Source organism: Drosophila nasuta, chromosome 2R (assembly GCF_023558535.2).
Source record: "Drosophila nasuta strain 15112-1781.00 chromosome 2R, ASM2355853v1, whole genome shotgun sequence".
Lineage (NCBI taxonomy): Eukaryota > Metazoa > Arthropoda > Insecta > Diptera > Drosophilidae > Drosophila > Drosophila nasuta.
The window spans coordinates 33,665,103-33,678,370 of NC_083456.1; the positions used below are offsets into that span (position 1 = coordinate 33,665,103).

General features: G+C 42.4%; 2 protein-coding genes across 5 annotated transcripts in view; one reads left to right on the forward strand and one right to left on the reverse strand.

Moving 5' to 3' along the window:
* LOC132787390 (single-strand selective monofunctional uracil-DNA glycosylase) overlaps positions 1-13,268 on the forward strand; it is a 132,589-nt gene that overhangs the window by 2,856 nt on the left and 116,465 nt on the right. The window lies entirely within an intron of this gene.
* LOC132787386 (serine-rich adhesin for platelets) overlaps positions 1-13,268 on the reverse strand; it is a 47,135-nt gene that overhangs the window by 390 nt on the left and 33,477 nt on the right. The window contains exon 4 of the mRNA XM_060794390.1: positions 27-6,151. Coding sequence (XP_060650373.1) covers positions 27-6,151 — 6,125 coding nt within the window. The remainder of the gene's footprint in view (positions 1-26; positions 6,152-13,268) is intronic.

Consider the following 13,268-nt stretch of genomic DNA (forward strand, 5'->3'; position numbering starts at 1 on the left):
AATTGCTTAACTGCATAACTACTTGCCATGTTTGCTGGATGTGTTACTCCTTCAATTGGTTGCGTACGTGACGAACTCTTGTTGCCACAGGTGTCGTTGGGCTGGGGTTTGGCGCATCGACAGGATGCTTCTTGATATACAGTGCCGTTGGGGCATTGGAACATCACTATGTTAAGATTGGAGTTGTCGTTTTCATTGCACTGGTAGAACATGCTGCATTGCTTGGGATGTCGACGAAAGCCCGACGGGCACACAAATAAACTTTGTTCTTCGCTAATTTGAGGACATGGGATAGTTGAGTTGCCTGAAGGTTGAGGCTGGGGTGGGAGCTGTGTTGTGGTCGTCTGTCCCTCCGTGTTTGCTTCAGTTGCTTCAGTAATTGTAGTTGTAGTTTCAATTGGGCGAATTGTAGAGCCAATCGAAATAGTTGTAGTTTCGGATATACTTGTTGTAGTTTCGCCCGGCCGATTTGTTGTAATAGACGGGATAGTTGTAGTTTCGGGTCTATTTGTAGTCACTGGCTGCATGGTAGTTGTGGGGGATTCTGTCCATTGTGTGGTTATTTCACTGGATGTTGTTGTAGGAATACTTCCTGAGGAGCAATTACCGGCGACCTGATCTGCATAGTTGCAAGTCTCCACTGACGAATCCCAAACGGTGCCACTTGGACAACGGAACTTATACACTTGGAAACTGTTATTTAGTTTTGTACACCGGTAATAAATGCTGCAATTCTGGGGATCAGCATGAAAACCTTCACTAGTGCAGTTGAAGTTGATATTTGGCTCCACTGTAGAGCTGGGATTGGATTCAGTCGTAGTGGGCATATATCCTGGCTTCGATGTTGTTGTGATTCCAGTTGTTTCAGGATAATATTCAGTGGACGAAGCAGTGCCGGGAGGGTCTGTTGGTTTTGTAGGATATTCTGTGGTTGTGGGTTTTGTTGGATTTTCAGTGGTGGGTTTTGGATATTCAGTGGTAGGTTTGGTTGCAGTGGCGGTAGTGTCTGTTGGCTTTATCGGATATTCTGTGGTTGTGGGTTTTGTTGGATATTCTGTGGTTGTGGGTTTTGTTGGATATTCTGTGGTTGTAGGTTTTGTTGGATATTCAGTGGTGGGTTTTGGATATTCAGTGGTAGGTTTGGTTGCAGGGCCGGGAGTGTCTGTTGATTCCATGGGATATTCTGTGGTTGTGGGTTTTGTTGGATATTCACTGGTAGGTTTTGTTGGATTTTCAGTTGTGGGTTTTGGATATTCAGTGGTAGGCTTTGTTGGTGATTCGGTTGGCTTTTCTGGATATTCGGTGGTTGTGGGTTTAGTTGGATATTCAGTCGTTGTGGGATTAGTTGGTTTCTCATTTGGTGGGGTAGTTGACTGCTGAGGACTTTCTGTAGGCAGGGTCATAACAGGAGTTTCAGTTTGACCAGAGCAACGCGGAACGTTTGCGGCGTGATCACAAGTTTGTATATCTTCGTTCCAAGCTGTATTTTTAGCACACATAAATTGATGTTTTGAGAAAGAATCTCCATTTCTTAGACAGCGGTAGAACTTTCGACAATTGTATGGATCAGCCATGAATCCTTCTCCCTTACATTCAGTGCCTGGTGGTAAATTGGGCACTGGAGTGGAAGTTGTTGGAGGATTCATGGTTGTAGGACTTGGATATGGATCGTTTGTTGACGACGGTTCAATGGTCGTCGTCCATATTGTGGTTGTAGGTTGAGTTTCGGTCGTGGGTGGTCTGGCTGTTGTTGTCCACATTGTAGTTATAGGCTGTGATTCAGTTGTAGTTGGTCTGGAAGTTGTAGTCCATATTGTAGTTGTAGGCTGTGATGCACTTGTTTGTTGCGATTCAGTTGTGGACTCCGTGCCGCTTTCGGTTGGACGGATTGTTGTATTGGGATCTGTAGTTGGCGGTAAGGTTGAGTTTGTGTTGTCACAAGGACCCTTGTCAGACTCAGTGGTCGTATTACCAGCGCTAATGGGATTGCAATTGTTGAAATCGTGATTACAGGTTTGAAGGCTTTGATCCCAAACTGTTCCAGCCGCACAATGGAATGGAATCTGGTCGAAGCCACCTTTACCATTGCTAACGCACCGATAGAATTTGGCACAATTGCTAGAGTCGCCTATGAAGCCGTCGGACTGACATTCATCTTTGCCATTTGGTTTTTGAGTTGTAGGTTTCATAGCAGGCATTTGAGTGGAAGGTTTCTTACTAGTCGATGAGCTTGGAGAAGAAGGTGTTTGTGTAGACGGGATTGTAGTTAAAGGTCTTGTAGTTGTTGGCCTGTCCGATTGGGAATTATTTTGAGTAGAAGCTTGAGTTGGCGTACTATTTGGAGCAACTGGACGTTGAGTTGTTGCTCCATTTCCGCAGCTTTTATCTTTGACGGCCCATGCATGATTACAGGCCAATATCTGAGCATCCCACACAGTTCCTGGACCGCATGAGAAGGCAACTTGGTTGAAGCCTCCTCTACCGTTATCAACGCATCGATAAAACTTAGCACAATCTTCTTGATCTCCCACAAACTCTCCAATTACTCTACACTTACCGGAGGGTTTTGGAGAAGAGCTAGATCCAACATTACTGGGACTAGACGATGTACTCGAGGTAACTGATGTCGTTGTTTCCTCAAGTGCAGTCGAAGTCGTTGAAGATTCTTCATTACTGCTAGTCGAGCTGGTAGTACTCTGATTAGTGTTACCTTTCTTGCACTTCAAGTTTTGTGAATCAACTTGTGCTAGATGGTCACAGCTGTTAGCATTCGGATGCCAAATTGTGTTTGGTGGGCAAGTAAATGAAACTTTCACAAAACCGCCTTTGCCATCATCAACACAGCGATAGAATTTGGAGCAATTATCGTTGTCAGCCAAGAATGTCTCCTCACTTTCACATTTCTCAGCTGGCTTAAAGGGCTTTTGAGTAGTTCCTTGGTTTGTTGAGGAGCTTTGGTTAGATGAAGATCCTTGGTTTGACGAAGAGCCTTGATTTGACGAAGATCCTTGGTTAGATGTAGATTCTTGGTTCGATGAAGATCCTTGGCTAGTCGATGATCCTTGGTTTGTCGAAGAGCTTTGGTTTGATGAAGAACCTTGGTTCGATGAAGATCCTTGATTCGAAGAAGATTCTTGGTTCGACGAAGATCCTTGATTAGATGAAGAGCCTTGATTAGATGAAGAGCCTTGGTTAGACGAAGATCCTTGGTTTGACGAAGATCCTTGGTTAGTCGAAGATCCTTGGTTTGACGAAGATCCTTGGTTAGTTGAAGATCCGTGGTTTGACGAAGAGCCTTGGTTTGATGAAGATCCCTGGTTAGACGAAGATCCTTGGTTTGAAGAAGATTCTTGGTTAGACGAAGATCCTTGATTAGATGAAGAGCCTTGGTTAGACGAAGATCCTTGATTTGATGAAGAACCTTGGTTAGACGAAGATTCTTGGTTAGACGAAGATCCTTGATTAGATGAAGAGCCTTGATTAGATGAAGAGCCTTGGTTAGACGAAGATCCTTGATTTGATGAAGAACCTTGGTTAGACGAAGAGCCTTGACTCGAAGAAGATTCTTGGTTAGACGAAGATCCTTGATTAGATGAAGAGCCTTGGTTAGACGACGATCCTTGGTTAGTCGAAGATCCTTGGCTTGACGAAGATCCTTGGTTAGTCGAAGATCCCTGGTTAGACGAAGAGCCTTGATTCGAAGAAGATTCTTGGTTAGACGAAGCTCCTTGATTAGATGAAGAGCCTTGATTAGATGAAGAGCCTTGGTTAGATGAAGATCCTTGGTTAGACGAAGATCCTTGGTTTGATGAAGAGCCTTGGTTAGATGAAGATCCCTGGTTAGACGAAGAGCCTTGATTCGAAGACGATTCTTGGTTAGACGAAGATCCTTGATTAGATGAAGAGCTTTGATTAGATGAAGAGCCTTGGTTAGTCGAAGATCCTTGGTTAGTCGAAGATCCTTGGTTTGACGAAGAGCTTTGACTTGATGAAGATCCTTGGTTTGATGAAGATCCTTGATTAGATGAAGACCCTTGGTTTGATGAAGAGCCTTGGTTAGATGAAGATCCTTGGTTTGACGAAGATCCTTGGTTTGACGACGACCCTTGGTTTGTCGAAGATCCTTGGTTTGACGAAGATCCTTGGTTAGAAGAAGAACCTTGGTTTGATGAAGAGCCTTGATTGGAAGAACTTTGATTTGAAGAAGTCGCGGTGCCATTGCCCATAGCCTTGCATTGCTCCTTTTGCACGTCTGTTGGATGGTTGCAGCCCTTTGAATTTGGATCCCAAACTGTTCCAGGTGGGCAATCAAAAGAAACTTTATCAAATCCACCGTTGCCGTTATCCACACAACGATAGAAAATGGCGCAGTTCCTTGCGTCTGACAAATATGTTTCTGTATCTTGACATTCTCCTTCGGGATTTAAAGGCTTAGAAGTTGTGGTTGAACCTTGACTTATATTTGAAGTTGAGGTGGTTGAATTTTCATTATTTGTATTTTCTGTTGCAGAATTTGATGATGAATTAGTCGATGAATTTTGTTGACTGCTGGAAGATTGGTTGCTACTTGATGTTGATGATTCTTGTTGACTGCTGGATGTATTGCTGCTATTATTGTTGTTGGTAGAGGTGGAACTACTGGACTGACCATTCGAATTTTCGTTGCTATTGGTGGCTGATTGTTCAGAGGAATTGTTGGCATTTTGATGACTTGTCTGCACATTGCATTGTTTTTTCTGCTCTTCGCTGGGGAGAATACAAACTCGCTCCACTTGGCTCCAAATAGTGCCAGGTCCACATGTAAACGGTACCTTTTCTAATACTCCATTATCATCTAACCGACATCTGTAAAACTTTTTGCAATCGCTTTTATCTGGTATATAGGTGTTCTCATCCTCGCATTTTGTAGAATCAGGTGTACTAGTGTTCTGGTTTGTTTGATTGTTGGAAGCGTTCGAAGATTGATTGCTTTCCGAATTTTGGTTATTATTAGTCGTTTGGCTGTTTTGGCTGCCACTTGAAGATTGATTGCTGCTGGAGCTTTGATTTTGATCTTGATTATTCGAGCTTTGATTATGATTATTGTTTGCACTTTGATTGCTCGAGCCACCAGTACTTGAGCTGCTCGAGCTTTGGTTACTGCTTGAGGACTGGTTACTGCCAGAGTTTTGGTTTGTTGAAGTCTCCGTGTTGCTTGAACTTGAGCTGGATGTAGACTGCTGATTGCTACTCGATGTCGACGACTCCTGATTTGAGCTTGAACTCGAACTTGACTCCTGTTGATTTGTCGAACTTGTTGAAGTTTGCGAAGTACTAGAAGATGAAGAACTGGAAGAGGACGTTGAGGAACTTGTAGAGGAGCTCTGTTGATTGCTACTGGACGAGGACGAAGTTGTATTTTGGAAGCTCGATTGCGATGACTGTGTAGAAGTTTGATCCGCGTAAACATCGTTCAGTGGATCATTCTGCATACGACAACCACCATTAGAGCGCACTACGATTATATGATTGCAAGACTGCAGGGATTCATCCCAAGCCGTGCCATCCGAGCAGCGAAAGCCGATTTTATTGTAGCCACGTCCATTGGAGATGCAGCGATAGAATACGGTGCAATCGCTAGGATCACTCATAAATCCATCAGCATTGCAGAACACACCTTCATCATCAGCTGAGCGCAGAGATGAAGTGCTCGAAAAGGATATGACTTGAACACCACTCAGACCTGTCAATCCATAGTTGGTGGGCAACTGATTCTCTGTGGCGTAAGTGTGCAGCTCAAGGGCAGCAGTTGTTGCGTCGTTGTTTGGCTCCGCAATATGTCCATTTGGGTTAGAGACGAGCCCATCCGACTGCAGCTGGCTATCGTCAATTTCATTGATGTAGTTTGTGTAGTAGGAGCACTCGCCACGTCCGGCCAGCATAGGCGGCATGCACAATTGGAGAGTACGCGAAAAGACTGTTCCTTCCTTGCAGGCAAACATGTATGGCTTGATGTAGTGCTCGGAGAGCTTTTCGCAGCGATAGTAGAGCCGGCAGTCATAGTCGTCTGGGAATAGACCTTCCTCTGGGCAATAAAAGGCAACATCGTCGTCATCATGGGCGGAACGTGCATAGACTGACGATGACGATAGCGATGATGATGATGGAATGTCTGCAAAAAAAAAAATGAAACGATGTGCGTTTTAGGGGATTTCGATTAAAAATATAAATTAATATTGTCACGCCAAGTGGCACTAGAGCTGAGTGCATTCGGGTTTGATATCTGGTCCTCGATGGACATGTACGACTATATGGAGAATGAATATTGGTTTGTATCCAGGCAATTCAGAACCGGCCGCTGGAACAACCACTGAACTGAAACTTCCTGTCACAAATGCCCCTCTTGGATATATTTTGCTCAATTTCGTCTGACGTTTTGTACGAGTATTTGAACTTTTTCTCCACAGCGGGATTTTTCGCGCTGTCAAAATAAATTTGATAATTTATTGTCATTCAATGGGTGAGCGTGTTGTTTTTTTTTTCGATGCTTCTTATATAGTACATATGTACGTACTGGTATATGTATATGTATGTATATAGACGTACGATATACTGCTACTGATGCTGCTGTCGCGCATTCCAATAAATTTAAATGCATTTATGGCCGTTACAGCGGAACAAATTCATTTTCAAAATGAATTGTGTATGTTTTTTGCCTTTTGTCCATGCCCATGCGGCCACTTCATTTGCCACATTTTTAGGGTGTGTCCTTATGAACCAAATTCAAATTGTTGTTGTGGCATGCAAATCTGGCAAAAACATTGTAAACGCGCGTCTAAAAATTAGACCTTCCATGGGCCCGACACATAAATTTGCATCAGTCACTGCGTGATTTTTATGGGATCATGTAAGCCAAAGCCAAAGGCAAAGGCAAATGCAAATCTAAAGCCAATGCTTTATAGCCTGAAGGCGTACTTAGGACTACACATATCCATTTACTGCGACGAAATTGCCAAATCTGAGAGCCATAAACTTTAATTATGTCGAATATCTTCGGACTCCAAGACTTGACAATAGAATTATGCTCATAGTATTAAAACTCTAATATGTAATAATTGCAGTTAAGAAACAAAATTTGAATTTCAAAAAAAATACTCGGAAAGTTTAGAATTTTGTATAGCCAGTGGTAGTTTGATGGTATAATCGAAAATTAGTTAAGACTCATGATTGTTGCGGTGGTCAGACTTGAGGCAGCTCAACGCAACCAATAAATTCACTTAATACATTGGTTGAGAGCGCGATTCTGCTTCTTCGTAGGCAAACAATCATGAATTCTTAATGCAAATATTTATACATGCATGAAACCCAATTGTCGAGCCCATTACTTAGGCAGGGCAAGGCAAGGCGAGGGTTGACACTGAGGCAAAATTGACCGTTTTGCGATTTTAATAATATATGATGTGTACTTTAGAGCTTATGCAAAATGAAATGAAAGGAGCGACCGCAAACTTATGCAGCGCCCAATTGGGCGGGGCCCAGCGTGCCCTGCCCTTCCCTGCCCATCCCTGCAGTGCCGTGACAGGCAACAGGCGTAACGTGGGCCAACCACAGTCTGACCGCAAAGCATGGCCACAAATAGTTTCGGATAGGCCATGTCCATGTCCATGTCCACGTCCATGTCTATGTCGATGAGTGTGTCCATGACTATGTCTATGTCTATGTCCATGTCCATGTCTATGACCGAGTCGACTGCCACGTTTCAGCAACGAAACTGCCAAAATATGTAGTTTGTTGCGTTAAAATTTCAATTTGCAGCATTAAGGCACATTACGGCGTACTAAATGTAGTTATAAAAGCTTGAAATATTCGTGGCTGCCTTTCACGAGTTTCCATTTTTGCGATAGTGTGGAGAACTCAGAATTTTGGCAGCACTATACTGCTTTGCGCTGGCGTCACTTATTAAGCAAATGACAAATAGTAATTAACGTTTTTTTTCTCTTTTCGTTTTATAATTAAATATTTATTGAGCAGCTCTCTTCTCTGGTTTTATGTGAACGTAATAAAGAGAGCACACGCCATTAAGTTTGCTTCGTTGACCAACAATTTTCGAACAAATTGCACGCTTGGCGAGGGCTTGGGAGGGAAGTGAACTAAGTGTTCCTTGTTGCTTATAGGAGCTTGAAGCTGTGCAGTAGTCGTGGGGGCTACTTGATGAGGGGTACGCTGCCGCACTGTGTTGGCAATTTTAATTTTAATTTGATAAATTGAAACAATGTTTGATTTGTTACCCTATAGCGCACAGATAGAAATAGAGAGGGAGTGGGAGTGGGAGTGGGAGAAATTACAAATATACTTAAGTACTCGTATTATTGCTTGCTTGGCAGTTTCCGTTTATGCCCGAGGCTCTTGGTGCGCCAACCTGGCACATTTTGGTGTGTAATTTGCGCATTGCTGCATTTTGTCAGACAGCAGGAAATCGCGTAGAGGAGCGTTTAATTAGTTATTAAAATGTATTGCAGATATATGTATGTATGTATGTATGTATGTATGCACGTATATCTAATTTGGGTGTGGCCTCGAGGCTTTTAAAGTTGGCGTGTGTTTCCCCAAGAGCAGACGAATTAGTTATACACTATAAATAAATAGTTTATAATACATCCAATCTGAAATTCGCAATATAGCTTACGAATCATATTTGGTATTAAGGAAAAGCAGAATTCTTTCAGGTATGATTTGATTAATTTGCTGAAGAATCAGCATAAAAAAATAGTACGCGCACTAAACGCCAACGAAGAGAAAATAAAAGAATTGAAATGTCAGTTTTCATTTAGCAATTTGTCCTCACATTCCTGCAAGATGTGAGCTCTCTTCGCTTTGCACCGGTAGTTGCACGATGTAAATATGATATTTGGATTATTGAGCTGCCGTAGAAGTTAGTCGCAACTGAGCTTCAGAGTCTGCCGGTGTCCCATGTCCCGGGCTTGGAGGTAATTTCATTTGCGTCTGGTGGCATTTTTGTCGCTGACTGTGAGTGTGAAGTGGAGTGGAGTAGAGTGGAGCACTAGCGTACGTGTGCTGCCAGGATGGTGTCAAGGATTATACTATACGAGTATACGAGTATGGTATGTCGCAAGAAAGTGCACAAAAATGCTCAGAGAAATGGCGATTCTCCTGTATTTACTTTGAAATGTATGTCTGTGTAAGCCACGGCCTTAGATGCGCCAAATGACCAGTCAGAAGAAATTCAATTTATTATACAGCTTGGCTATTTTTTGACATTCTTTTGCGAGATGATAGTATGCCTGATTCTCTGACAGTTGCTTCGTCTACTAGTTCTTACACAAAAAGAGAAAAAAACGGGCAACTGTAAGCTAATTCCAGCAGCTGTCGTTGTTGGCAATTCCCTTTGCCTGTTACTTTTACTCGGCTCTTGGTACAAGTACGAGTACGGAGTAGTTTTGTTGGCTTTATTACAATTTTGGAATGCGATGCAGCAGCTGCGTTTGAATTTCGCGCTGCGCTGCGCTCGAACAGCTTTTAATATTGAAAATGTCCTTGAAATCATTGCAATGCCCAGAACTATTACTCATACGCAGCGAGTGATATAGTTGCCATTTTTGGGGCAAACTTCTTCATTGGCATACATAATTCATCTGTTGATAAACTTGAAAGAAATTGCTGACATCTGCCATAAAAATATGAAATATTTAAATGCTTTTGTCGCACATTCACTCTGAAAACTGCCTTTGACTTGGCAGCAATTAATTTGAATTTAAACAATTTAAGAGCATCAGTACTCATCATGTCAACTAAGTAGTTGAGTGCCAAGAATTGTCGTCCATCTATTGAACTCTTGCCTGACTGACTAACAGCCTGGTTGCTAACTGCTTTGCTTGCTGTTGCTGTTGGCTGTTGGCTGTTGGCTGCTATCGTTGCTGCTAAATTAAACATAAAGCGCTTTTAGTTAGAATCACGTTCGTCTCAATTAAACTACATTAAATTCAATTAGCAAGCAGCAGACGCAACGACGCAGAATGTAAGCAACATTGTCATTACGGTTAGAGCATTCAGGGGTAGGGAATGGGTTGAAATCCAGGAATGAGGAAGAAGAACCTGACCTACTACTACTACTACAATTACTACTACTACTACTAAATATAACTAGGAAAACAGCACGTGACAGCGTCCCTCTTGACTGCGACTTGACTTTTCTTCTACGTAACAATTGACTTTCATTACTTCCTACAATCATGTTGCATTATTGAGCGTTGTCATATTTGACAGGCCCAAGGAGATGACAACTCGACCCGTGTCGAGTCCACGACGGCGGCAATGACGACACTCGATGACTCGACTCGACTCGACTTGACTTGACTTGACTCTATCCCTGCGTGTTGTGTGACGCGTTAGTTCGTTCATGTAATTAAGTTAAATATTTAATTTAATTGCATATAGTAGACACACAACTAAGTACAAGACAAGAACAGCAACAGCAACAGCAACAGCAGTAGCAACAACTAAAATGGCTCATAAAAGGACACGAACATGCACTGAGACAATGTACGGCACGGCATTGAGTCACTCAACACTCAAAATTATAATGAAAGCCTTGGAGCAGAAAGCTTTTCCAGACAATGTTGTGGAAAGTAGCTTGTCTTGGCCTCAGCTCCACCAACCAAGCCAAGCCAAGCCAAGCCAAGCATAGCTGCCAAACCAACAAGATAAAAGCGACAGGCCATGGAAGGGTTCTATTCAAAGCGTGTCACCTTGTAACCGGTTTTCCATGTCCGTCGTTTCTATGTCTTGGGCGATGTCTTTGCCATATACTCGCTTATGTATGACTAGTAAGTATGTTAGTATGTTTGCTTGAGCTCGCCCCACGCTTAGTTACTTCATTTAGGCTTGACCCCTTTCGGCTATATTGTTATCAGTGAAGTTGAGTTGAGTTGAGTTGAGCCTGACCTGCTTTCGCCTGGTCACTTTATGTTTTATGCTTTTTTGGCGTAGTCAGATGGCATATGGCATGTGGCATGTGGCATGCTAGCAGTCAGTTTACGTCGCAACAGAGCCAACACCCACAATATTAATCAAGTTGCTCTGTAATGAATTGCGTGGTAACTCACAGCGTTTACTCCCTAATTTACTGCAAATGTTTATGATGTAACAGTAATATTAGGAGGACTCTAGGATATACATACAAACCATACATATGCCTAATGACAGGTCAAATTGATATTTATACCCTTGGAGAGCCAGTTTACTATCCGTACTCATATGCATGCTTTCTTATGCTGTTTGGCTTTATTAACACAACTCTGCTGGTGGTGACCCTGATCGCAAGAAATAACCTTTGCAGCTATAGATGCTTTGCATTTCTAACTGGGCTATTACCATAATAAACTATATCTTGAAACTCATTCCATTGTAGAGCTGGGCCAATTCGCATGTTGAGAGCAATAGCCGGCAGTTATAAGGCGTTAAAAGTTATATTCGAGAAGAATACGTAACTTTACGCAATACTAACAGAGACCGAGTGTGTGCGGGAGTGTGTGTGTTTTGCTCGCGGCTCTTCACTTCATTACGTTTGTTGAGAGCGGCGCAGCAAAGTGCTGCTAGCTATTACTAAACACATACAAAAGTATCGTTGTACTTACAATATTTTCAATTAAGCTTGCAGCAATACACCACAAGAATAATAACAATTACAACCGCAGCAGTAATTCTATAGAGCCATGGCAGTGTTTGCCTTTAAAGTCTACAACTGGCATGTGTGTATGTGTTAAGTTCCCACTTTTTGCATTGCACACATACACACACACACACACACACACAAAGGAGGGGTTTGTGTACTTAGCCGCCCACCCGCGGCTGAAATCTTTCTAATAGAACGTCAAGCAGGACGAAGCAGGAATGACAGCAGTGGGCATGGTCTTGAGAAGGGGTTGGGAGGTGGTCCAAGAGACTATTGTCTTCAGTTTACCACATGAAACGCCAATGATAACAATAAGAACAGCTGTACGCTTTTCACTGCTCACTCCGAGCAGCTATGAGAGGAGAGAGACGCTATCGAAGTTGAGGTTGTGCATGGTAAATGAATAGCTCACAATGAATTAAATTTGTTCGAACTGGCAGTAAGGCAGCAGGAGCACAATCTAAAAACCCGAGCACCAGGTCCAGCTTCCTGCTTCACCTTCAGTGCGAGCTCCGGCTTCAACATCAGCAATGGCAGTTAAATCAGAGCAGCAGGCGGTAGTTTCTGTTGCTTGCTATTGGTTGTAGCTTTCATATTCTTCGTTTTCTTGTTGTTGCCTAACAAAATAGAAACTTTTGCTTCAGATTAGTTTTGCAAAAGCACAATAACTACATTCGAAATCCAAGAAAATGTTGTATTAAAGCAGCACTTTAATATGGTATTTGCGAGAATCTATTGTGCTTCTTTGGCATGCGGCGTGTTTGCTTTAATTTAAATCAACAAATAAAACAAAACAACGCAAGAACTGTTTCTATATTTATGGAGCTAGTCACGTAGGTTGGAGCGCTAAAGTTAAGGTCATTAACTCTCATTCACTGAGATGTTCCAGACATCACTTGACTATACTATACATTAAAAATTAGAATACGAGTTAAACGCCTAAGCGTGGCCAACAGCCTTCAAGTGTTAAGTGAAGTGACTCAGTCAGTTGAAGACAATAGGCAAAGACCGGAGGCCACGGATGTTATCATCATATCTGTTGAGTACTGCGTGCTCAGCGTTAAAGCGCCTCAAAGAAGAAGACAAAAGAAATGAGTGCACTAACTACTTAGAACGTTAGTCGTGATCACTTTAATTGCCAACAATCAAAAAGTCAACAAAGTTCCATAGAAAGCAACAAGCAACAAGCTTCATTGCACTGCAAACTCCTGAGTACAAGGGGCAGATAGACACATGTTAATTATTTATACGAGTATCTGAACTTCAGTATTCCTGCTTACACAACGACTAGTTAAGACCTTTGCAGCTGGCCATAAGATAGATTCGTATGGTAAATTCTTGAACTGCCTGGCTGAAGTTCCATGAATAAATTATAAAAATTATTATTTAGTTCTCTTGCACTTAGCCTCCATAGTGGTTAGAGCCTGCTAGCGAGAGAAGTTCAGAGTTATGCGCAGACAAATCGGTTGCTTAGATTGGAGCTGACATCTTCAGAAGAATACAGTCGCTTGCGCAGAGAATGTAAACGATCCAGCAAGATGCAATCTTGATTCTCACAACGATTGGCTGCTGTAACAGCGTTGAAGTTGGGCCAACA